Genomic DNA, 25,870 nt, shown 5'->3' with positions numbered 1-25,870 from the left:
TTCCAATGCCCCACAGCCCTTTGGGGAAGAAATTGTTCCCACATCCAACCTCAACCTCCCCTGGCGCAACTTGAGGCCATTTCCTCTGCTTCTGGCGCTTGTTCCTGGGGAGCAGAGCCCGACCCCCCTGGCTCCAAGCTCCTTTCAGGCAGTTCAGAGATCAGAAGGTCTCCCCTCAGCTCCTGTTCTCCAGCTGAACCCCCAGGTCCCTCAGCCGCTCCATCACACTTGTGCTCCAGCCCCTCACCAGCTCTGTTCCCTTCTCTCCACTCGCTCCAGCACCTCAAGGCCTTTCTTGGCTTGAGGGGCCCAAAACTGCCCCCAGGATTGGCGGTTTGGCCTCCCCAGGTCCCAGCACAGGGACGGTCACTGCCCTGGGCCTGCCGGCCACAGCAGTGCTGGTACCAGCCAGGATCCTGTGGCCTCTTGGCCACCTGGGCACATGCTGGCTCATGTTCAGCCGCTGTCACCAAGACCCCCAGGTCCCTTTCCACCGGGCACTTTCCAGCCGCTCTTCCCCGAGCCTGTAGCGCTGCCTGGGGTTGATGTGACCCAGGCGCAGGACCGGGCACTCGGCCTTGTGGAACCTCAACTGCCCTCAGCCCACCACCCGCAGCCACGGCTCCGTCCCCGGGGTCACCCCGCTCCCGTGCGCTGCAAGCGCTGCTTCCCCCGCCGAGGCCGCACGACGCGGCGCCCCCTGGCTGCCCGCCCGCCGGGCTGAGGCGGGGGAGGCGCGGGAGCCCCCGGCCCCTGCCCGCCCCGTCCCGCTGCTGGGGTGTCCGGCGGGGCGCGCCGCTGCCGTCGGGCGGTGACCCCGCGGAGCTCCTGGCCGGACTTTGCCCGCTGCCCCCACGGCACCTCCCGCCGCCGCCAGCCGGGACGGGGCGCTCCGGGGCTCCCTCACACGCCAGGCGGGAACGGGGCTCTCGGCCGCTGCCCGCTGAGGAAACGCGGGGCCCGCCGGCGCTGAGCCCGGCCCGGGGCGCCGAGCCGGCCCGATCCGTGCGCCATGGCGGGCGCTGCGCTGTGCGGCCCCCGCGGCGGACGCGCCGGGCTCTGGGTGAGTGAGCGGGCGGGGCCGCAGCTCCGTCCCGCTGCCGGGACCCCCCAGGGGCCCTGTCCGAGCCGGGCCCGGGCCGGCGCGGGGAGCTGGGGCGGGCGGACGGGGCGGCAGAGGTTCTGCCATCGCAGGCTGCTGCTGTCATGGACTTTGCCTCCCAGGGACAACTGTTCATGCAAATGGGGAACAGCTCAAGGCTTTGTCCAGTTACAGTGAATTTGATGAGAGCTGTGCGGGAGCGGGTAGTCCAGCTGCAGAGCTGGAAGGAAGAGAAGATCCTTCCCTGCCTGCAGAAGAGAAGCTCTGGGGAGACCTGATTGCACCTTTCTATACTTAAAAGGGGCTTTTGATCAGTGCCTGTTGCAACAGGACAAGGGTTGATGGTTTTAATCTCAAGGAGGAGATTCAGGCTGGACATGAGGAAGGAATTGTTGCCCTGAGGGTGGTGAGAGCCTGGCCCAGGTTGGCCAGAGAGGTGGTGGATGAACCATCCCTGGAGACATCCCAGGCCAGGCTGGACGGGGCTCTGAGCACCCTGAGCTGGTGAAGATGTCCCTGTCATGGCAGGGGGGGCACTGGGAGCTGGGAAGGGCCCTTCAGCCCAAACTATTCTGTGACATTGAAACTAGTCCCTTTATTGTCTGGTGAAAGTATCTGCTGACTGACCCACTACAGAAATACCTTTGAAAGGGCTCTAATGGGTTAATCAGTCCAGACTCACGTGGATTTCCATCCCAGAGGCTGATAACTCCCATAATAATTTGTGATCCATTATCTGCTCCCTCTTTTCATCTAATGATTTCTGTCCCTAAGCCTTGGGACTCAAACCACCTCCACAAGCTGCTGAAGAGAAAATACCCTTGTCTGTTCATCTACAGTTGCTGTATTTTTAGTATTATTGTGTTACCAGATGAGATCCAACTATTTGTTCAGTCAAAAATATATAAATGAATTATAAATACAGCTGAGGAAATGTAGTCATGATGCAGTTTATGTGCTAGGACACTTCTTTCCTGCTATTCTCCATTTCACCAGTCATTCCCTAATGACTATTCTGATGGTTCTCAAATACTGATAAACTTTTTCATTCCCAAATTACTTACTGCACATTCAATAAGTTTCCTCTCTTTTTTTCTCACTAGTTGTGATACATGATGTCCTTTTTTTTTTGCCATCTTTCACTTTTCCAACCTTTTTTTCCTCCTCTCCACTTCCATCCCTCTAAAATGCTGCTGAGTCCTTCCCCCCTCCCTGTATCACCTCACTCTATTCTCCAGCAGCCCCTCTGCTGCCACTTTTTTTACACTGAAACCCTAAATCAAGTTCCTCTAACGTCGTCGTAGATCTCACTTGTCGCATTAGCAACTTGCATTAGTGGGTGGAATTCTGCATACGTTAGCTTTACCGTGTCATTTCTGTGTTGATTCTGTGGCAGGACTGGAATCAGACATGGTATACGAACACCCCAAGATTTACTTGGTGCTTTGAGAGAACAGTCATTGCCTGGATCCCATGTGCCTACCTTTGGATCTGTTTTCCTTTCTACTATTTGTACCTTCGACACAAAAACAAAGGCTATATCAGGATGTCCTACATCTTCAAAGCCAAAATGGTAAGGGTGGAGGATGGGGTTTGATCCTAACGTTATCACAACTTTGATACAGAACTTATATTTTCCAAATTATTAACTCTTTTCTGATGATCCATCTCTGTGTTTGCTTTGACATTTAATCCCTCAGTTAAAGTGAGGTGAGTATAAATCAAGTAAAGCTTTAGGAAGAACTGTTGTAAGATCTTCTCTCCTGTATTTGCATTTGGTTCCGTGCTGCTTCCCGTGACACTCTCCATCCCAAACCTGCTCTTCCACCTCTCCAGTCTCACCACCCAGCCTGCCTGGAGGATTCAGTTCAGTAATTGTCCCATCGCCATTTGACTCCATTCCGACATGTGTTTGCTGTCTCTGCCCCAGGTTCTTGGATTCATCCTGGTAATACTGTGTTTTTCTAACATCTTCTTCATGCTGTGGGAAATAAGCCAAGGAATCCCACGGGCTCCAGCATTCTTCATTAGCCCTGCCGTGGTGGGAATCACAATGGTAATTCTTTGATTTTGTCTGCGTGTGGCCCAGCTTAGCCCTCCTGGGTGGACAGTGTATTTCCCATGTTTCTCTCATCTCTGAGCATCAAGATTGCTGACGGGGAGATGTGTTTTGTGAGGTTCTGCTGGGCTTTGGAGCTGGGGCAGAGCACTGGGTCTGCAGCTGTGGTGCAGAGCCCTGCGAGCAGTGTACATCTAGTTTCTCATAACCACGGTATGCAATTTAGTGTGGTTTAGAATGAAATGGGGTTTCTGTTCAACGCAAGTGGCTGTCCTTCCCCACTGTCATTGCGGCTTCACAGCCTAGATCCTCCCAGCCTGTTGGCCCACTTGTAGTTTTGTTACTTGTCTTGTAGTTTTGTTACTTGCCCTTTCTGAAGAGACATTCTTGAGTGCAAAATTTCACATAATGCTTTTCAATTTTAGCCTTTTACAAACAATACTGCGGCTCTGAACATCTTGAATTTTGGGGCAAGAAACTAACTGATTTTTCTCTATTGTATCCGTTAATTTGATAATAATGCTCATCATTCCATTACCAGCTCTTTATTTGGACACATTTGTACTTCCTCGCAGATCCTTGCCATGTTCCTTACCCAGGCGGAAAGAATGATGGGCATCCAGTCTTCAGGCATCCTGTGGATTTACTGGCTGCTCTCGTTCATGGCTGCAGTTGTGATGTTTGTTTCCAAAGTCCAAAATGCCGTGGAAAGAGTAAGTGAAACCACGTACCTTTCATGTGCAGGGGTACAAAGTCTCTAAGCAGCAGAGCTCTTTTTGCCACATTAATTGTGAGGTGAGAACCAAATTCCTCTCTTAAAATATGTGCTGAGAAAAATGATTGGTGACACTTTGTAATCTCCATCCATATTACCCTTTAATACAGACAGTGTGGTTTTCTGAGAGCTCAGCAGACTTCATGTATGAATAGAAGCAAAATGAACATAATAGCTGTCACAAAAACTGATGTATTTTACATTTGTATTATTTGGATATTTGCGGTGAATGTTTCTTTGTGGAGGATTGCTGGCTGGGTTCACACATCTTACACAGGCTTACTGTGAGTGGCCTTTATTCTCAGGTGAACAGTTGTATCTTTCCATCACACAAGGAATAAACAAAAGTTAATGTTACCTGTGTGTTTAAATGGTAGGAGAAAATATGGGGCCACTAAACAAAAGCCAATTGGGAACTGCTTGTTCCTGTTGTGTTGAATGATACTCAGGCACCAGCCCTCTTGGTAAATAACACTTTGCCACTTCTTGGTACCAAAATACAGTTCCAAAAATATACTCAGACTTTTTCCATGTTTTTTCTCTTTGTCATTCACAAAACTCCTTCTAAGGAGCCCCGTAGACACACCATTTATTATAAAACCTGGCAGCTGCTTTCTTACATCAACAACTCATCCCACTGGGTGGGCAAGGAGCTTGTATCCCTCAGAGCACCCGAAGTTCCCTGAATAACAATGCAATGTGGTCATCTGACTTGACTAGACTGCAATAAGCCTCCGATAAAACCATCACTATAAATAATATGTCAATTATTTAGCATTTTCTGGTATTCCAGTTTCAGGAATTACCTATTTAAGTGGCTCTACATAACTACACTTTAAATAAATGCTTCGAACCAAAACTCAGAGCTTATGGCTGATAGAACACAAGAAGCCAGCGTTCTCTGCTGACTTCGCGTGAAGGTTCTTACCTCGTTCTTAGCAGTTTTCTGTTTCATAGGGCTTTCTGGAAGACCATTTCCACCATGTCACAACTTACCTTTATGCTAGCCTGGTGCTAGGAGAACTCGTGTTATTCTGCTTAGTTGATCACCCTCCCTTCTTTTCTAAAGCTGTCAACAACCCTGTAAGTATAACATAGCTGTTCATAACACACTGCTTCCCTCAAACGGGAATTTAAATTTATGGGGATGCACAGGAACATGAGTATCTAGGAGATGTAAGATGCATCGTTCTGTATAAAGACCAATGGTTTTAAAACGTAACCAGCAAAATATGGGATAACAATACTCTGTCTCACTATGTGTGCTTTGGAAAACCAAAATCTTAATGCTCAATCCATACTCATGTTTATTTTTTATTGAAACCAGTAGATAGGGCTCACATTGCTTTCCTGTGCAGCAGTACTCTGTTTGAGGTGTGAGTATGGCGGAGCTCGGTGCTTCAGAAAATAAATGTCTTTGGGTATGAGGAATTATATTATTTCTTCCTCCATTTAAGATGTTATTCAAAGTCTAATTTTCCAAAATCTCCCAATCCCATTGATCCTCCACAATTTACACTGTCCGGGTCAATGAATGGGGTGTTTGTAACTTTTCGATTGTTTTTCCTGGGGAAGCACAAAAGGGAATTATATTCATCTGGCACATGCCTTTTCTAGATATAAATATCACCTGTGTTTTTTCTCCCATCAGAATCAGTGTCCAGAAGCCAGCACCTCTTTTCTTTCCAAAATTACATATTGGTGGTTCTCTGGGTAAGAAAACAAAGAAAAAGATGTGGTTTTGCTAGAATATCAGAAAAAATAAAAACCACAGCAGCATAAGCAAAGGTGTAGATGACAGCCAGTAGGAAATATCTCAGCCCCTGAGTCAGCTTACGCAGTGAGGATTTCAGTTCTTTCTCTGGGGACTTGAAGTATTCTCACAAGACCTAATTATGGAAATGTAACTTACTTTTCTCACAGTAGTTCAAAACACAAATTAGTGAGTCTAGATAATTCTCTTCCCCCTTCCAACTACCTTTCCAATCTTGAAATAGACCTCAGCAATCTTAAAAAATCACTGTACACCAACCACTGCCTGCCAGACCTTCCTGTAACAAATGCTGGGCAAGGGGAAAATAACGAATGAGGACACGGGCCCAGGCTCTGCTCAGCATTTGGGAGAAAAGCGATTACACACCTTGGCCTAATGGCCACAAAGATAAGGACTCATCTCGGTTTCACTGAGCCACAGAGTAAGTTAAACTGAGCTTTGTCCCCCACTGCCCAAGACCCAGCTCTCAGTAAGGACTAGAAATTGGGGTTTACTGCCAAATCCTCATTAAGTTGATGGAAGAAAGCATAAGAATTTGAAGCAAAGCCGCTGTTCCTAAACACTCATATTTATTCTGGGAAAGGATAGTCCTGAGCAGTGTTTTATTTAAATCCCTAAGTGCTCGCTGTGGTGCACTAACCAAAAGCCCGGCTGTTTTGAAAACATTACATGCACAACAAGTTCCCTGTGGTCCCTCGCAGCAGTCTGTGTGTCCCCAGGCTCGTCTGGAGAGGTTGGCGGCAGTCCTTGGGGACAGATGACCTGTGGCCAGTGAGGAAGGAGGACTGCTCTGAAGAAATTGTTGCCTGGGCTGAAAGAGAGTGGCAGAAGTGTCGCAGCAGAACCCAGCAGTGAGTACTCGATCTAGAGTGTGTGTCAGGGGCTCAGCTGGGCAGTTTCTCTCTTGCCTTTAAGATGATAGCAGCGAAGATGCTCACAGGTGCTGTGTGCCATCTCAGAACAGGCTTTAATCCCTGCTGTTCCCCATAGAGTGCTAGACAGGCTGCCTCAGCACACAGTCCAGCTCTGAACATAAACTCTGCTAGAAGCTTCCTGCCTGGACAACAGAATGGTTGAAAGATTCAATCCCACTGAATTACTTGTCTGTTAAACAAGAAGAAGAAAAGGATAGTGTACATAAAATGGTCCAAGTAACACCCTGCTATGAAAACCTGGGGGTCTTTAACCCTCTCAGTGGGTGAGTTCCTCTGTGCAAAATCTGATTTCAAGTGTTGGAATCTGCTGGAGAACATCTTTCCAGCCCTGGAAGCATGGAACAGTAAGGTTTTTATGAGAGGGAATGTTTTATGTTGAACATTTATACTGGCCATGGCATGAGACCCACTGTAAGGTATTGACTGAGTTTTGAAAGCATGAGATTCCCAAGCTTTCTCCAATTGTATCTGGCTTTCTCATTGTTTCTTTCTTTAGAAAAATGGAGTCTGCTACATTTAAAAAGGGCCAGAAGAGAGAAACAAGAACAGCAGAAGCTGAAGAGACAGAGGTTCTACTGCAATCAGAGCAAAGTCAGAGTGGGCCCTTACTGAAAGTGTTTTGGAACATGTTTGGAACCTATTTCCTTCTCGGCACTGTCTGCTTAGTTATCTGTGATGTCTTCTTGTTCTCCATCCCAAAGTTACTGAGGTACATGCAGATTCATCATGTATTTCCATCACACGTACAAGGCTGCTGTGTGCCTGAGCTCACACAGAGGTGTGTGCCAGCGCCCACAGAGGTGCACACAGAGACACTTAATTCTCCTCTTGCTGATCGAAAGAGCTTGATTATCAGTTGTGCTAAGCCCACAGTCAGCTCAGTGGGGAAAAAAATACCCAAACCACAGTCTAAACCTGTTCACACTTTCTCCACTGCTATATTCCACCAGTGGAAAGGACGGGCTGCCTTTTGACAACTTTATTAGAATAGGAGTGAGGTATTCGATGGTTCTACAAATCATTTGCACAGGTCGCCAGCCACTTGCTGTGCTCTTAAGGCTCCACATTCCCTGACTAATTATAAAGAACATGTCTCTTCATCCTACACATCTTAAATAGCTTCTTTAGTCAGTTGACTTAGTCAGTAACGCTTCGTAGATTGTGTTGGTACAACACACACCTGCTTTACAGAACATTTTCAAGGGCAAAATCACTTCTTAGTCATTAAGAAAAGAAGTTCTAGAAATGTCAATGACTTCCTTAGAGTATGGCTCCCAATTTGCATATTTCTGACAAATTCACAACATTCAGGAGCCATCCTTAACACTGGAAATGAGGTCTCCCCGGAGAAGATGTTCAGATCAGATCAGATCTTCAAAACCAAGGGTCAAAAATCAGGACATTATAATACATAGGGCAGTGAGCAGTTTTTCCAACACTTCTGTTATTTTACTGATAAATGTAAGTCAGAGAAAATACAGAAAAATCCCTGATATTTCTGCATTTTTGTGTGTCTGAAATTTCATGAGTTCTACATGGATTCATCAACATTTTGCTCCCGTCTCGCAGCCTTTTCCTGCAGTTCATTGAAGATCGAGAGGCACCCAGCTGGCACGGCTATTTCTATGCCTTCACTATGTTCCTTTTGGCTTGTCTCCAGACCCTGTTTGAACAACGATATATGTACATATGTCTTGTTCTGGGGTTGAGACTGAAAACCGCAGTCACGGGGCTTGTGTACAGGAAGGTGAGTCTGTAGTTTCCTTTTCAGCCTCATTTTTTTGTAGCCCTACATTAGGAATTATGACATTGTTGGTACATTGTTCTTAACAGTATCAGGGGAGATACTATTAGAAACTACTTTTAGTATGTAAATCTGTGCTATATTTATCTCTCAGCTGTATTTGGAAGGTATTTTACTATTTGTTTTTCAGAATTACCTCTGAAAAAAATCCAGGTAAAGGACAGAGGAAAAACAATATAAGCTTTCTTATGCTGTAGATTATGGTTGGAGAAAGGAATAAATTCTTCATCCTAGATTGAAGTCACATATCGCAAGGAACAGTGTGTTTTCAGTACCTACAATGTGACATTTTTCTTCATCTCTCTTTTTTTCCCTTTCTTTCTAAGGGAAATAAACGTGTTTGATTTTTGGACCAAAGCTGTAATTTGATGATGCCTTTCCTTTCTTCTCTACCCTGTCTAGATCCTACTTATGTCAAATGCATCAAGGAAAGCAGCCACAGTAGGTGAAATTGTTAATCTCGTATCTGTTGATGTCCAAAAGCTAATGGATCTGATTATCTATTTTAATGGGACCTGGCTTGCTCCTATTCGGATTATCATCTGCTTCGTCTTCTTGTGGCAGGTAAAAGATTATGGCAATACTTGTCAATCCCTTTCTATTCTAGGTATCAAAGGAAAAAGGAGCTTTCAAAATTCTGCTTAGAGCTTTGCCAGTCTGGATAAACTGAAATTGCCATATTTTTCTTAGCTCTATGACATAGTGGATTCGCTTTTATTTTTAGAAGATATTTTCATTGATGTAGAATCACTACCTGATCCTTCACTTCATCTTCTCACTGTGTATTCAGCATTCAGTCTCTTTTAGGGAAAGAGTGTGTATATGGTTATTCTGAGCTGACTGATAAACAACTGCCTCAGATTTTCCTGTCACTTCTCTTTTCAACCAAAATGTGGTGGCCTGGTACAGGCTGAGAGTCCAGTTCCGGAGCATAAAGGGCAATGGACTGAAACAGCAACTTGAAATACCTCATCCTGATTACCTCAGGATCAGTGAAACTATTTGAAGCAAATTTCTATGATATTCAAAAAGAGTATTGGAGACATTGAGTTTCATAGGCATTCGGCAGTTTAGCACAGAGAAAGGAAAACCTGTGTTAAAAACAAAGGATGATAATGTAAAAGATCCTTTTCCCCCTAGATCAATGTATGGCATTTTCTCAGCAGGAGAACCCCCTATTTTAGTCCCTATTTTTGGCAGCACACCAAATGGCATTCTGAGCTGATTCCCAGGAGCTTCCCAGAGGCCTTGAAGATTTTCCTTTGGGAACCAGGATGTACTGTGCCTGTGCTGGGCAGGATACGGTGACCTTGGAAAGTTAGTAGCCCTGCTGTAGGCTGCTGAAAAATCATCCTCCCCTTTCTAGCGATCTTGACGAGCTGGATGTGGTTGCAAGTAGCTGGAGCATAATTAACACTTTCTGTGCTAGTGCTCACATACCATTTGCATAGAGAATACTTTTATCTCTCTTTGTATATCAGCACTCACCTCTCTAGCGAACATCTGCAGAAAGATGTAATTAAACCACGAGAAACAAGCTCTCCATTTTGATGTACAAGTCATGATGAACCCTGGGATCCAAGAGCTGTCGCAGAAGTCTGTGACACAGTATAATGCCACCATTTCATCTCACTGGTTGATGTAAATTCAGACAAGCTGGGTTATTTATGCTGCAGGAATAGTTTGTTGAGGGTTTGGGTTTGTTTTTTGAACAAAACCTGGTTTTGTTTGGGTCACTTCCTGATGCCAGCCACAAGGTGTCCTCCGTAACACAGCCAGGGACAGAAGGGAAGACAGAAATGACTTGAATTGCCAGCCTGCTCCTGGATTGCTTTCAGCACCAATCTAGTTCCTAAAAGGGAAGCAAATAAATTCAGCAGAGCACGATGACAGGAGTTACCCTGCCTGGCGAGTTAACGATCCACAGGGCTCAGGGAGCACAATTCCCAGGAAAGGCAAAGGCAAGATCGGAGTAAAGCCTTAGCCATGGGGGATGTTAGGCCTAAGTTCAAGTAAGAGGGAAGATGAGCAAGGGGGAATGGAAAACAGTAATTTCTAGTGATCAGCAGAAGTTCTTCCTTTTTTCTTTTCTCTCCTGGCAGCTTCTTGGCCCATCTGCCCTGGCTTCGATTGCTGTATTCCTTTTTCTTTTGCCTCTGAATTTTGTGATCACCAAGAAGAGGAGTCAGTTTCAGGTACATTTTGCCTCATAAAAATTAAGTGCTTTACTGACTTGAATTAGGCAGGATACTACTTTTAAATCTAAATTAAAGGCTGCCATGCTTTTCCAGGAATGGATCACAGGGAACCCAAGGCTACTGATTATTACAATAGGCATGTTGCAAAAAAAGAGTAGTATTTTACTGAAGCGTATCAGTAACATTTGACATCAAGCAATAGCTTCATATTTATTATTCATGCTGACTGTGATGGTCTGCAGGAACATAGAAGGATTCAAAGCCTGCAGAGTTTCTTGAAGTTCAGAGTAAGTTCTTGCATATTCATTGTTTTACCTTGTTTGCCCACCTTTTCTGTGTTTTTTTAATGTATTGCCAGTAAAAATGAAGCTCTGAAGATAAAAAGCAAACTATTTCCCAGCCTGGCAGATTCATAAGCAAAACTGTATATGCAGCTCAAGTGCAAGGAAATTTATTCAGAATTCATAGGCAGGAATAAGGTGTTTTTAAACACCTTTTAAACTTTTCAACCTATTAAATTATGAAACTCCAACATTTATTACAGGAGACCCAGATGAAACATAAAGATGAGCGGGCCAAACTCACCAATGCCATTCTCAGCGACATTAAAGTAATCAAACTGTATGGCTGGGAGAAAACCTTCATGGAGAAAGTGCTTGGTATCAGGAAGGAAGAGCTTCAGGCCCTGAAAAGATCTCAGATTCTCTTCTCAGCATCTTTAGCTTCTTTCCATTCCTCAACTTTCCTGGTGAGTGGTTCACCTTCCTACATAAAACATGTGCTATTACTTCCATTTCTGCTCCATCTCCAGAGTCTTGGGGAAGGGGCCTGTCACGCTTGAGCCATTCTCTTCCCCATGTGAAGCCAATAGTTTGCTTTTCCTCTGCTCCCTTTCAGATTGCGTTTGTCATGTTTGCTGTCTACACGCTGGTGGATGACACACATGTCCTGGATGCCCAGAAGGCCTTTGTGTCTTTAACACTGATCAACATTCTCAACACTGCACACTCCTTCCTGCCGTTCTCCATTAACGCTGCTGTCCAGGTTAATTGCAGATTCTGTTCCTTCTTCTCTGGCCATAACTGGTTTTTTACACATCACCACTAACACATAAAGGTAGGGATTTCTTAGGGCTTTGAATGTCGGGGCTATTTAATTGCTGTTGTGAAACAGTAAAGTGCAAGGACTTGCAGGTAAAAGCACTTTGTAGTATTGCTCTTCAGAAAGGCTCCATACGTTGATGAAAGTCACCAAGAACAACTCTTAAGTCTTTTGAGGCCAATCACAAGCACCATTAGATCTCAGCGGTGCTTCCAGTTCTGTTTTTACTCACATAAATCAGAATAAATAAAAATCTCCATAGGAGATGGGTGGGAACCCTGCTAGCACAGAGAAAAGCAAGTCATTGTCCTCTATGAAACTGGGAAATTGCACTTCCCTCTTGCACCCCAAGAAGATTCTCACAACTCTTCACGTACAGAAGCAATCCCTGAAAAGACTGTAGGATGAGTTGGAGAAAAAAGTGCTAGTTTCACTGTGTGAGCAGAAGAGAAAACACAGGGAAGAATAAGGTTTTTTGCTATGCTATGTGGAAATAAAGGCAGTTAACATAAGGAAGTGCTACATTTGTCCATCCAAGCATACAGCATCTGAAACATACAGCATCTGAAACCACTTTGAGTTTTAGCTCTCTTTCTATTAGAAATCTTACTCTTTTGTGTGGTTCTTCATTTCAGGCCAAAGTTTCTTTAAACCGCTTAACAGCTTTTCTGAATCTGGAAGAACTGAATCCTGAGAGCTCTGGCAGAGACTCTTCTGGCTGTGGTGAGCTTTTGTGTTAGCGCTGTTGTCTTCTAAGAAGAGCAGCTTCCATTGTTCAGCTCCCACTCTTAGGGTGCCTACCGCAGTCAAGAGGGAAAGATGTTTGCCCCTTATTGTCACTTTGTCTCTCAGCCCTATTTATTTCTAGTGATGAAATCTAATCTGGTAATTAATCCCTTCTTTTCATACCTAGGGTTCAGTTTATGTAATATAAATACACACTGAGACATAAAGACACATAAATAGGGACATTTCTGTACCTACCTTTGAATTTACAAGTGTTCTGTTTCTTGTCATATTTTAGTACAGGCAAGTATCACCGTAAGAAATGGGACTTTTTGCTGGAGCAAAGAAACTTCTCCTTGTCTTAGAAGGTACAGACTTACCTTTAGTCATTTCAGTTCTTTAGGTCAGGGTGGATGCTGAATGAGCTAATTCCTTAGGGCCTAAGTGACACTGGTTTGGAATATCTAGAGACTTCTGAGTTTGCTTCATATGTAATGTTGAATTCTGAAAACTGTAAAGTCAGACAAAATGTAATCTTGCTTTCATGCCTGGGAGCACATAAATGGGAAGGTGCCTGTAGCTGGATGTTGCCTTAATATATGGAGACCACTTTCTTTACATGATTTTCTTGTACAAATATGAAATTACAGTAATTTAAGTCAAAAAGTAGAATTGATAGTATACTGACATTATATATGACATCACTACATGCTTATTTCAAAAGGCATTGCAGTTTTAGAGAAGAAACAGTGTTGAAAAGTTCTGATGTTCAGGAATGTTTTACATCCAGTGCCTCGGGCTAGTCTGTCTCCACAGTGGGGACCTGGGCTTGAAACTCAGGTAGGACTGTGCATGAAGACTTTCTGGTGGGAAGTGTCTTTGCAGGGAAGACTCCTGTTCTGCTGCAAAAACTCAGCAGGACAGGAAGAGTAACTGTGCCATTGAGGCCTCAAGTAAGAAATGAGGGGGTTTTGTTGATACATATTTATTACTACAGGACAATAGCAAGAATTTGGGTCATTTTCTTTTCATGAAGTGTATCTAAAAAGTGATAATAAACTAACCTATTCTCTATAGGATAGATCTTACCGTGCCCAGAGGCTCCTTGCTTGCTGTAGTTGGCCAGGTGGGTGCTGGAAAGTCCTCCTTGCTGTTGGCATTACTGGGTGAGCTGGAGAAGACAGATGGCTGCATGTCCATGAAGGTAAGGTTTCCCCTGCACGTTTGCTTATAATTAGGCTGTCTTTAGGAACAGTGTGGTCTTAACCAAGGCATGAGATACTTCATGAAAACCCATTTTCTGCTGAATTTTAACAAAGGCTGTATGTAGCAGCCCACATTTAATTATCGAAATATGCTTAAGACCTCCTGGATGAGCCAGGCGCTTGGGAATGGGAATTGGAATGGGACTTGAAAGATGCAGTTCCATTTCTCACTCTGACAGTGACCTGAAGCGGCATCCTGGTAAATCACATCAGATACTTGCACTGCTGTTGCCTCCTCTGTAAGGTAACAAAAGTGCAGACTCGTGTTTTGCAAAGCTTTCTGAGACCTATCAGTGGTGATGATCATTGCAGATTTCTAGAAATCTTACTGGGAGAGTTTTTCTTCAAAGACAGGTTCCCTCAGTGTAAAGCTGAGCTTATGAAGATTGGTGACATTCCTCCACTTCCATTTTTATAGGACACCACAGCTTATGTCCCCCAGCAAGCTTGGATACAAAATGCTTCGGTGGAAGATAATATTCTCTTTGGGAAAGAGATGGATGAGACGTGGTTCAACAGAGTGATAGATGCTTGCGCACTGCAGCCTGATTTGGAGAGCTTCCCTGCGGGGCGGAAGAGTGAAATAGGAGAGAAGGTATTGGCTTAGGTTCATATTTTGGCCGACTTTTCCATGACTAGCTTTGGCTGTCCCGCTTAAAACACCCACAAAACTACTAAACTTGCAGGAAGCAGGTGCTCAGTAATTCCTGAAAAGTCAGGCCATGATTTAATGGGGTCTGAAGCCCATCTCCTGACAGTTAACCTAACCAGAGATACGAGAGGTGCTGAAGACAAAAAAAATCCACATCATTGTTGGGTCCTCTTTTGCGGGAGAGTGGTGCTGCTCAAGAGAGTTTGGCTCTGCATCTCAAGAGCCCTATTTTTTGAGGGGGGGGAAGAAGGGAGATGAGAGAGAAGCACTGATTTAAAAATAAGGAAGTCATAAAACCTCAGTGTAAAATTGAACCAACAGTTGGCAAATGTGCTATAGCTTTGGAATAAACACTATCAATACATTTTTTTTACAGGGAATAAATATGTCAGGAGGGCAGAAGCAAAGAGTGAACCTTGCTCGTGCCGTGTACCAGAAGGCTTCAATTTACCTGCTAGACGACCCGCTCTCGGCTGTTGATGCGCATGTTGGACAGCACATTTTTGAACATGTTCTTGGACCCAACGGCTTACTGAAGGACAAGGTGCGTTATAAATCCTGAACTGTAAAAGACTGCAAAATGAGTGGGTTATTCACTTTAGCAAAGGCTCCCAAATTCTTTTTCGCTAGCGGCAGCGGGTGCTACCGGTAACAACGGTGGCAGCGGAATGGGTTCTGCAGCCCAGAAGCACATGGCAGCCCTGCTGGGAATTACCTGGGAGGAGGACGACTGAAAAGTTAGGGGCTCCTGCAAGACTGCTTTTATTCTCATGCAGTCCACATGTACAGTTCCAGTCTTACTTCACAGCAAGTTTATAGTTCTTTGGTTTTCCGTCAGCATTATCCATCTCCCTTTTTGAGATTTACTTCTAGTATAGTTAGGAAGAGCTGTCTGATATCTTCCAGCTCACTGCATCTTATCATAACATCTAATCCCATCCCTTTTGAGTATCTCAGTGACACCTCTATAGTTCTCATCACCCAAACGGTCATCACTTAAAATTCAGTCTTGAAATCCATCTTAAACACTTCTCTGCCTTTCTTTTTTGTGTTGGTTGTGTTTTGTTATTCCATGGTATTTCTCTGCCGTCAAGCAATCTGGGTAATAAATGTGGTTACATGAGAAGGGATGTTAGGGCAACTCTGTTTTATGGCATAAATTACCTACAAATACTTCATTCAGTTTCACATTGTAGAAAGAAAATAGATAATTTCTTTCATTAGAATATCCAATTAAACCAGATATGTCTGTTTACAAATACTTTTCTCTTTATATGTAGATTGGTTGCAAGTATCAGAATGTAATTATCACATTGAAGCAAAAATACTGACAAAGAAAGAGGGTATCAGACTCCAGGACTCAAAGGGCTTGGTTGTATACTAGAAATATACAACATACCAATTTGTTATCTAGGGGAAAAATTACTTCTCTTACATCCTTTCCCACATACAATCATCTGTGCAAATATGCTCAGAAATTTAAATGAAAAGGAGCTGCACTAACTCCATTCAGGGTGATGACATTTTCAGGCATTTCATTCTGAAATACTGGTATCAGTGACAATAAACTTGACCTATTCTTCAGTTAATGTCATTCTACTTAAGAGCTTCAGCCTGAAGGGAAATCAACAGCATGGAACTGGTCAGTGAGCCAAGCAGAAGGTCCTCCTGCACACTGGGTGTTCACCTGGAACCTCAGGCTTCTGTTCTCATTCTCTTTTGTGCCATGCATGACACAAAGCAGTTGCTTCAGCTCTCTGCTCCCATGTTCTGCACTTTCAGAAGTGGCATAAAGCTGTGCCGCGGAGATAAACCTCATCAGAGACAGAAGTGGTAGGAATAAATAACAGAAATATCTCCACGTTAGTAAAAATCGCAGCACACACTGAGTACACATCTGTCTTTAGAAGACAGCTCGAGTGAGCAGGGAAACACCAGCACAACTGTAATGGTCCCCTCTTTATTCAAGCAGACTCGTGTGCTGGTGACTCACACAATGAACATTTTGCCTCACGTGGACAACATTGCTTTGCTCGTGGATGGAACAATCTCAGAAATCGGTTCCTACCAAGAACTTTTACAGAGAAACGGTGGCTTTGCAGAATTTCTTCATTCACACATCGCTGAAGAAGAGAAGGCAGGCCCTAGTTTTCCAGGTAACCCAAATGAGTTGGAATCATTCTTACTGGGTCTCTCAGTCAATTGTTTCCTTCATATTATACTTAACATTAAAGAGCTGAGGGGAGGGGATCTGCTGCTGTTCATGCTTGGGATGGGGGAAAAGAGAACAAAACTGGGAAAGCCAGTCTTACATTTGTTCTATTATGGACATTTAAAGCAGAGATCCAGTCACAGTAAGCTGGCCCTTTATGTGTGGGGATAAAATATGCCTGCCAAATTAGCTGACTCATCACCCCAAAACTGGTTCTTGGATAGACAGTTTCATCTTAGTAGCCGACAATCATGCAGTAAACAGAATTATGCACTATATGTGCTATTCCTCAAGCTTCACCTTGATATTTCTACCCTTAGAAACAATTCTTCGTAATGATTTTTTCCTCCCTATTACCAGTGTCTCAAAGGCTATACAGGACAAAACGAGATTCTAAAGCATTTAGAAAAAGAATGCATTTATTTCACAGCTATGGGAGACGCCCAAGGCACCATCACCTCTAGAAATGCTCTGTCACAGGAGAAGCTCTTCAGGTAAGTTTAAATCTGCTTCTGACACGTAGAACTTGCTCCAAAAGCCCATACGAGCCTACGTGGGGGCTCCCAGTGTGAGACAGGTTTGGGATTGATCTGTAAAATAATAATAAGAGCAAACAACCTCACTCAAGAATAGATAAGAAACCGCTCTTGGATGGGGCTGTTGACCAACATTTTCTCAAAGTTTCACAAGGAGCTGGGATTTGTTCAGAGCTCCCATCCAAGGCATGTCAGTGCATTTGCTTGCTGTTCACCTCCCAGCGGGGCCGGAAGGTCTGACTCGCATCAAAGCCGCCACAGCTGGCAGAGGCTTAAAGCCTCTGTCAACAGCTCTGCGATAAATACGGACAACAATTCGGTCGTTCTGGAGGATCCCAAAAACCACAGGCCTCAAACCAGACGTGAATATAGGGGTGGGCTGGGTAAAGATACCCAGCTTTAAAAGCCTCATTGCCTCGGCTAAAAATTGAAAGGTTTCATTTGTTGGTTTTGTTCTGTTTACAAAGTGACAATTCAGTCAAATCTTCTGCTATGGGAAGGGAGCCCGTTCCGGTCAGTCAGGACCGTGCCACTGCTGCAGCTCCTGGAGGAACATTAACCAAGGGAGAGAAAACTCAGCTTGGCAGGGTAAGCACAGCACATTCCTGTACCAGCAAAGACACGTACCGGGGGTTTATAACTCCTTCATGGCAGGAGAGCAGCTCCTGCCCAAGTTAAACCAGTGTGACTCCAGGAAAGTCAGCTGAGCTGTATGAGCTTGCCCTATAATTGAGAAAAAGCCATTTTAGTATTATTTTACTTGGCGCCTTCTCCGCAAACTGTTTCTCCCTGGATGCCCCGATCTAAGCACTGGTTCCAAAATAGGAATAATGCACCTACATTGCAGAGAGTACATTATGGAAGTGAGGAAACTAAATAATTCATGACCACTCAAGGAGAGAGACTCTGATTCAAGAACTAACCTGAGGGGGAAGTGCAGTGAGGCAATCAGGGCAAGGTGGTGGTAAGGGACAGAACAGGACAGATGACAAGGGACTTGTAGTTTTGAGTCCGTCCACAAACTCTTGAGGCTGGTGGGGAGGAGTAAAGAGGCAGCAGACATGGGATTCCAGCTCGGAGGAATCAGGCAGGGATGAGTTGAGTGCTCAGGGCACATTGCAGCAGCGTTATCACGTGGGGAGGAGAAGAAGAATTGAGGCTACACACTGGTGGTGAGAGGAGATGAGAGTGAGAAGGGGGACGCGCCAAAGGGGGCAGCTCCAGGCGGGGGTCTCCTCACCTCTGCCACCAGCAGTTACTCACAGAGTCAGGGGCATATGTGACAGTTGTCACTCACACCCACAACAAATGAAAACCACTGCCTAGTGTAAGCCAAGCCTTACCTGCCTTCCAGCAGGGACATGAACCTGTTGCAATAACATTCATCAGCTGATAATAATCACTCATTAACACCATCGATTTACTTAAGTACAGCTTCATTATTCATCCATGAGGAAAACAGAAAAGGAATTAACATGGTTGCTATGGCTCGTGGCATATAATCAAGTAATAAATCATTCCTTGTTTTGGAGCTGCTTTTCCTTGCTAACAAGCTTGATCCTGCCAACCTCTCCTCCTGTTTTCTCCCAATTGTTTCACTCCAGGTTAATACTTCGATTTATGCAGCCTACCTGAAGGCAACAGGCTTTCTGTTGTGTGCGTACATCATCCTGCTGTTCACATGTCAGCAAGCTGTGTCATTTTCACGTGGTTACTGGCTCAGCATGTGGACAGACGACCCTGTTCACAATGGGACACAGCAGCACACAGAGCTGAGAGTTGGAGTCTTTGGTGCACTAGGAGTCGTTCAAGGTTCGTGGAACTCGCTCACCTAATTGTTCTCTGTATTTCCATCTCCCTTTCCCATATTCAGGATGTTTTCTCAGAATATAAACAAGTGCATCCCCTTGGGCTCTGAGCCTCCAGGGCCTTTGGCACCAGCCCTAAAAGTTTGGCATGGGACCTAAAACTACAGGCTCTGACGCAAAGAGAGGATTTCTAAGGGATCTCAACAATATTTCCAGTGTTACTGCCTGAAATTCTACTTCATGGTATGCTAGACGTATTCTCCTGTGCCTTTCAGCAGACCATGAGGAATAGTGTCTTCCTCTGTATTTCCTGCTGGAACTAAATTTCCTGAGCCCGTATAAAACATTCAGCAATGGAAGAACAATGACATCCTTATTTTTCTATACTGCTCCCTTGTATCCAGCACCTTTTGCATGTCTGTTTTCCTCTCATTCCTTTCCACTCCTCCAATATAAATGAACCATATCCAAGGGCAAGTGGCAGCTCTTCTCCATGCTGAATGAAACCTTGGTTTAGGCCTTTTGAGTGTAAAGAGAGAGGAAAAAAGGACGTTGTGGATTTCTACATTTCTTTCAATCTTTCTTTGTAAAAATACCCACAATTCTTTGGGTCACTCTAATTAAAAAGTAAAAAAATCATTGTTTTAAGACAAATCAGATCCAGAAACATCTCAGCCCAAGTAAAAAAGATTGAGAAAGCTTCAAGTGAGCTGAAAAGAGTGGGAAGGGCTGGGTACTGTTCTGTGCCAACAGTGAAGCGAGAGGCAGGAAACCTGAAACTTTGAGTAACTCCAGGTAATTCCAGCCACGCTCATTTTGTGAAGAATAAAGAATTTGTCCAGTGTGTTTAAGTTGCTGAATCCGTGGCCCCCATCATGCTCGCTTGGAAGGTCTTCTGCCCCTCTGTGACTGCACTACAGGGTGCTTTACCCTGCAGCTCTGAGCCTGGCTTAATGGCTACCAAAGAGAAAGTCAGTGCCTTTCACTGGTAAAGCAGTCACAGGACAGAGTGAAAATCATGATCGTGCAAACTCCAAGGTGAGTTTCTTCAGAGCCAGTGACAATGACTGTTTTTTATCTTACAGCCCTTGGCAGGTTTCTTTCAACAGTGGCAGTCCTTCTGGGTGGTGTGTTAGCGTCGCACAAGCTGTTTCTGCAGTTGCTGAGGAATGTTATGAGATCCCCCATGGTCTTCTTCGAGCAGACACCCATCGGAAACCTGCTGAACCGCTTTGCCAGAGAAATGGATGCCATTGACTCCGTCATCCCTGACAAGCTGAAGTCCTTGCTGGGATTCTTGTTCCACCTGCTGGAGATCTACCTTGTGATTTTAGTGGCTACACCCATGGCAGCAATGGCCATAGTGCCCTTGACTGTGCTTTATGCTGCGTTCCAGGTAGGAGCTCACGGATACACAGGCAGCAGAGGCTGAAGCAGTGTGGCTGTGTCCCTGCAGAAAGCCTCCTTCCTTTTCTTAGGACACTTGCAGAAACTAGTTTCATCATCAGGAATTGCATCTGAACAAGGACATGTCAGTGGCACTTCCCACATCACCTCAGCCCTCCAGAGCATCCCAGAGACCTCGCAAAGAGGCTTCTGCTTTCCTGATGTCAGATCCTACCTAGAGCTACATCCCTTGTCTCCACTAGCGTACATGCAATCATATGAACATCAAAAGCACTTATCCTTTTCTCCAGAATTCCTACGCTGCTTTTTAATATATCCATGGCATGCTGCGCAGCTCTGCCATTGCGCTCGGAAACCTCAAATGCTTTGTCAGCTGAGCTGAACGTGAGGGAAGGGCAAGGAAAGGTGCAAGTATGTCTCTGTTCTCCAGCAAGCAAAGGGATGGTCTACGGGAAACACAAGTAGGAATTTAGAGGCTTTGCAAGTTCAGAGCACCCTGGCTGCTTTGCGTTAACTAACCATGGGGTTTTTCTTAATGAAGGGAGGACATAACACAAGCAGAAACACTGCCTCACCTTTAAAGGCCATCTCCTCTACCTGTGCATTAGGTTTTATAAGACAAAGATACTACATGCTCTTGCAGTTGTTGAGACCTTCCCAGATTTTCTGTGGAGCACCTCCATGGAGGCATAAACCTTACCACTTCTTCCCTTTCCCTTTGCACCAGCACTTCTATGTCAGCACCTCCTGCCAGCTGAGGCGTGCAGAGGCTGCCAGCAGGTCACCCATCTACTCCCACATTTCAGAAACGTTCCAAGGCAGCAGCGTGATCCGCGCTTACAAGGACCAGGAGCGATTTATCTTGAAGAGCAATTTTCTAGTGGATGAGAATCAGCGAGTGTGCTTCCCGGGAGCAGTGGCTGACAGGTACAAATCTGCAGCGTGAAAAAAAATTATAGTTTACTCTTCATGGCCTCAGTGTTGGTGACAGCAGCTGAACATGAGCCACTGTGTGTGCCCAGGTCGCCAAAAAGGCCACCAACATCCTGGCTTGTATCAGGAATAGTGTGGCGAGCAGGCCCAGGGCAGTGACCGTCCCTGTGCTGGGCACTGGGGAGGCCAAACTGCAAATCCTGGGGGCAGTTTTGTGCCCCTTGCTACAGGAAAGGCCTTGAGGTGCTGGAGCGAGTGGAGAGAAGGGAACGGAGCTGGTGAGGGGCTGGAGCACAAGTGTGATGGGAGCAGCTGAGGGACCTGGGGGGTTGAGCTGGAGAACAGGAGCTGAGGGGAGACCTTCTGATCTCTGAACTGCCTGAAAGGAGCTTGGAGCCAGGGGGGGTCGGGCTCTGCTCCCCAGGAACAAGTGGCTGGATAAGAGCAACCAGGGCAGGACAAAGGCTTTGTAGTTGCTCCACAAATGTTTTGCAAAGTAATCGTAGATTCTCTTGGGAGAAAGGAAGAGGGGACCCAGCAACAGCCCTGTGCTCTCTTCCTCTTGCAGGTGGCTTGCTACAAATATGGAGCTTCTGGGCAACGGCATCATGTTGTTTGCAGCACTGTTTGCAACAATGGGCAAAACACATCTCAGTCCAGGAACCGCTGGCTTCTCCATTTCATATGCTCTTCAGGTAACTCAGTACTGAAGTAACACCATGCTTGCATTCTAATTTCTGCTACCATTTTCATTTCTAAGAAATCATGAACTATTTCTGTGGCTTTCTAGATGCCTTTTCCTACCAAACCCTGCTGTCATTGCTGAAACCCAGAGCATCTAGGACACATGTGCCCTTGGAGAATGAACCTCAAACATATGCAGCAGACACTTTTTCCTCCTGTATCTGAGCTCAGACTTCAGTCACAGCATGCTCTGAGCAACCGAAATGAGGTCTTGAGTGTCTTATCTGCTTCTAGACTAGTTACACAACAGCCTAAGAACCAGCTACATCATCTTTTAGCATCCAAGCCAGTAGCATCTCATTCTCTGTAAACCTGCTAAGAGGAAGAGCTGGCTAGGCTTTTTAAACACAGCTTTACAAACTCTCACTAGGATCCATGGTTAATTTTTAGCCTTTTAAGGGGTGATTTCTCAAGTAATTAGCTGATGAGGAAGTCTTTACAAATAAACACTAAGATAAAGTACCAGGTACCTCACAAGCACAGGTCAAGACTTATTTTATCTGCCCTAACGCTTCTGTGTCCTTCTGGTAGATAACTGGTGTTCTGAACTGGATGGTGCGTGCCTGGACAGACATAGAGAACAGCATCGTTTCTGTGGAGAGAGTGAGAGAATACACAAGGACTCCTAAGGAGGTAGGTAACCATCTACTGACCCTACTAGCAGAGGGGAACATCTCTGCAAACTACACTAGAAACTTTTCTGTTCCACCTGGAGAAAACCCCTAGTTTTCCCCTTCTAAAAGGCCACTTATGCTTCCTTTAAAAGAACTGCAGCATTTGGTTTTTATCCAACTGCCCAGGCTTGTTTTGTAACCTCTGATCATCGTTATTTCTTTCAGACAGTTAAGCATTAGATTGCCATTAAAATAGCTTCACTTGGTAACACTCATGGAACGAGCTGTATTTTCTGCCCATATTTGGAGCAAGTATTGTGCGAGCTCAGATGCGACTCTGATAACTGATGGCTGCCAGATAGCCTTTAGCCACAAGAAGTCTCCAGTGCAATCATTCCTGTTCTGTAATCATCAAAATTATTTCTCCATATGCTGCCCCAAGATTCTACTAAAGGAGACTTTCACAGTCCTGTTTACAGGAGCCTATAAATATTTTTTATTGAACCACTCAATGTCAGAATTCTGACACGCAAACAAATGTTCACCCCCATTTTCAGTTGAGTGGTCTCTTTGCATGGAATAAAAAGTCAGCATTTGCAATGCGAACGTTGGAGGCCTTTTTCTCTTTTAGAAACAGTAAATAGATGAGAGGAATTTGGCACAGATGTCTTCGTTTCAGTATGGCCACTTGGTTTGGTAATTTAAATCAGCTGTTTACAGCGCTGTTTGTTTTCATCCATTTAGGCACCTTGGAGTTTGAATGGCCAACTTCAAGATCGAGTTTGGCTCACCGAAGGGAGAATTGAATTCAGAAACTATAGTTTGCGATACCGGCCAGATTTGGAGCTGGCACTGAAGCACGTCAGTCTCACCATCCACGGGCAGGAGAAGGTGAGCAAAGCCCCTGGTTTCAGAAGCGCTGCAGAGCGTGCCCGGTGCTTTGCAGCCATCAGATGGGCACAGCCCCTGCCCTGCCCCCAGCTGCAGTAACTCATAAGCGTGAAGCTGCAGACGAGCCCATCTGTCAAACCGCTCACCTCTTCCTGCACGCAGCAGCACTTCCAGGATTGCTGCGCACACCGGGCATCCTTCTGAGTGAAGGTTCATGTCACAGCAGGTGAGCGGAGTTACAGTGAAGGAGTTGCACTTTTTAAATCTCGTGCCACATCAAGGCCCTGTTTCAGCTGCTCTTGTGGTTATTCTCGCCAAAGGCTTTCCAAGATTCATTTTCATACAAAACAATTTCAAACAATAGATTTTCCCTTTAAGAATGTATCACTACACTATGTGAATCTTGAACAGAGCTGAAGATTTGATCCATGCAATAGAAACAATTCAAAAGCCCAAGAGGAACTACATGATGAGTCTGGTCAACTGTGGAAAACAATCAACACCAAAACCAAAATCTTTCCATTGCACTTTACAGATTGGCATAACTGGGAGAACAGGAGCTGGGAAATCCACTCTTGCCGTGGGTTTGCTGCGATTAGTGGAAGCTGCGGAAGGAGCGATCTTAATCGATGGACTCGATATTGCTCAACTAGGTCTCCATGACCTCAGAACCAAGATAACTGTCGTTCCCCAGGTATGAAATTAGTTTCCAAAATGCTTCAGCCCCTATCCAAGTCTTAACATCTCAGAAGGGATTAGAAAGAATCTGTGAGAGGAGGGACGTACAGAAATTTCCAAGTTGGAAACGACCCCATGCTGTGGTTGCCTCCCAGTTCAGTGTAACATCAGCCACAGGTTTGCACCCAGGAGGGAAAACCCAAGAGCTCGTTTTTCTAACCCATTTCAGGACTTGTTTGTACTATCTCTGTGCTCAGGATCCAGTTTTGTTTTCTGGCTCCCTAAGAATGAATCTTGACCCGTTAAACCAACACACTGACGCAGACATCTGGACAGCATTGGAGCTGACTCAGCTCAAGAACTTTGTTGCAGCTCTGCCGGAGCAGTTGGAACATGAATGCACTGACCGAGGGGAAAACCTGAGGTACCGCATCTGCAGAAGCAGCGGCGGGGCAGGGCCAGGGAACAGGCAGCCAGTGGGAGTCTGACTCAGTGAAAAAAGGAAAAGAGTACCCAGACAGCAAATTGATGCGTTATTGTCCTGTTTGGCAGCATGAAATCAAATCATAAGACACCAAGTGGAAGAGCTAGAGACTCGGTTGCTGCGGTGTGTTTGTGCAGTACCCGAAACACCGGAATCGCGTTCCCAGTGCAGATCTCCCGGGTGCTAGAGCAACATGCTGCATTTCCGTGGGCTGTTCGTACTGTTACCCGCAGTGTCACCAGCCTCAATCACCCTTGCAGGGAAAGGGAACTATCACCTTTTCATTAGTTTTCAAATCAATCACTTATTCTGACCCCAGTAGCTACTGCTCTCCATTTACCATCCCTCTTCTCACCTGCAGCACTGGTCAGAAGCAGCTGGTTTGTCTGGCCAGAGCCCTTCTGCGGAAAGCCAAAATCCTCCTTCTGGATGAGGCCACAGCAGCGGTAGATTTAGAAACTGACCTTCAGATTCAGGCCACGCTGAGGACTCAGTTCAAGGACAGCACCGTGCTAACAATAGCTCACCGGATTAACACCATCATGGACTGCGACAGGTAACGCCCCCAGCCAGGCAACCTGTGTGAGCACAACAAACCACACAATGGCAGCGAACAGCTATTTCATTTCTGTCCTTTCCCTGTTCAACGCCAAAGCTTTAGAGACTGCAGGCACTGCCTGACACCAGCTAGGCACCAACAAATTCACTGAAAATCATTTATTCGCACATGATACATCTCATGCTGTGTCATACTCCTTTATCCCCCACTGACAGCAAAACCACGGCTACAGCACTTTGCTTCATCTTAAAGTCGTGAAGCTAAAACACACTCATAAATCTTACTCCAGTCTCAGGTGCCAAAAATCGCTCCTCCCACAAACTCAACACACAAATAGTTGCTCATCTGAAACCTGTATCTGTCCCACAGCTGTTTCCCAGCTGAAAACCTTGGGTGAATAACAAGCAGGTACTAAAATTTATTATAGAAATAATTAGGAATAACAAAGTTTGTTAGAGTTGCTGGTGTAGCCCCAAGCTTACACTTCTGTTTTCATATTCACAGGATTTTAGTCTTGGAAAATGGTTGGATAGCTGAATTTGATACTCCGGAACGCTTAATAGCTCAGAAAGGACTATTCTGCAGCCTGATGGAAGAATCAGGCCTTGCATGA

General features: G+C 45.1%; 1 protein-coding gene across 1 annotated transcript; it reads left to right on the top strand.

Annotated features, from left to right (window-relative positions):
• Positions 1-1,012: 1,012 nt before the first annotated feature.
• On the top strand, positions 1,013-25,870 carry ABCC6 (ATP binding cassette subfamily C member 6; the record flags this gene model as incomplete). The annotated part of the gene is made up of 31 exons (XM_080353985.1): positions 1,013-1,063; positions 2,499-2,675; positions 3,033-3,158; positions 3,737-3,874; positions 4,894-5,019; positions 5,588-5,649; positions 6,430-6,561; positions 7,142-7,354; positions 8,215-8,392; positions 8,852-9,013; positions 10,552-10,644; positions 11,192-11,395; positions 11,545-11,691; positions 12,384-12,481; positions 12,783-12,842; positions 13,552-13,678; positions 14,158-14,334; positions 14,768-14,935; positions 16,364-16,547; positions 16,974-17,097; positions 17,607-17,727; positions 18,744-18,951; positions 20,033-20,343; positions 21,082-21,281; positions 21,856-21,982; positions 22,563-22,664; positions 23,390-23,536; positions 24,072-24,230; positions 24,472-24,638; positions 25,060-25,254; positions 25,762-25,870. 31 exons carry the CDS (start codon positions 1,013-1,015, stop codon positions 25,868-25,870), a joined length of 4,593 nt encoding a protein of 1,530 aa, XP_080210111.1.

This window comes from Nesoenas mayeri, assembly GCF_963082525.1.
Source record: "Nesoenas mayeri genome assembly, chromosome: 15".
NCBI lineage: Eukaryota > Metazoa > Chordata > Aves > Columbiformes > Columbidae > Nesoenas > Nesoenas mayeri.
This window is presented reverse-complemented; position numbering and strand designations above follow the sequence as displayed.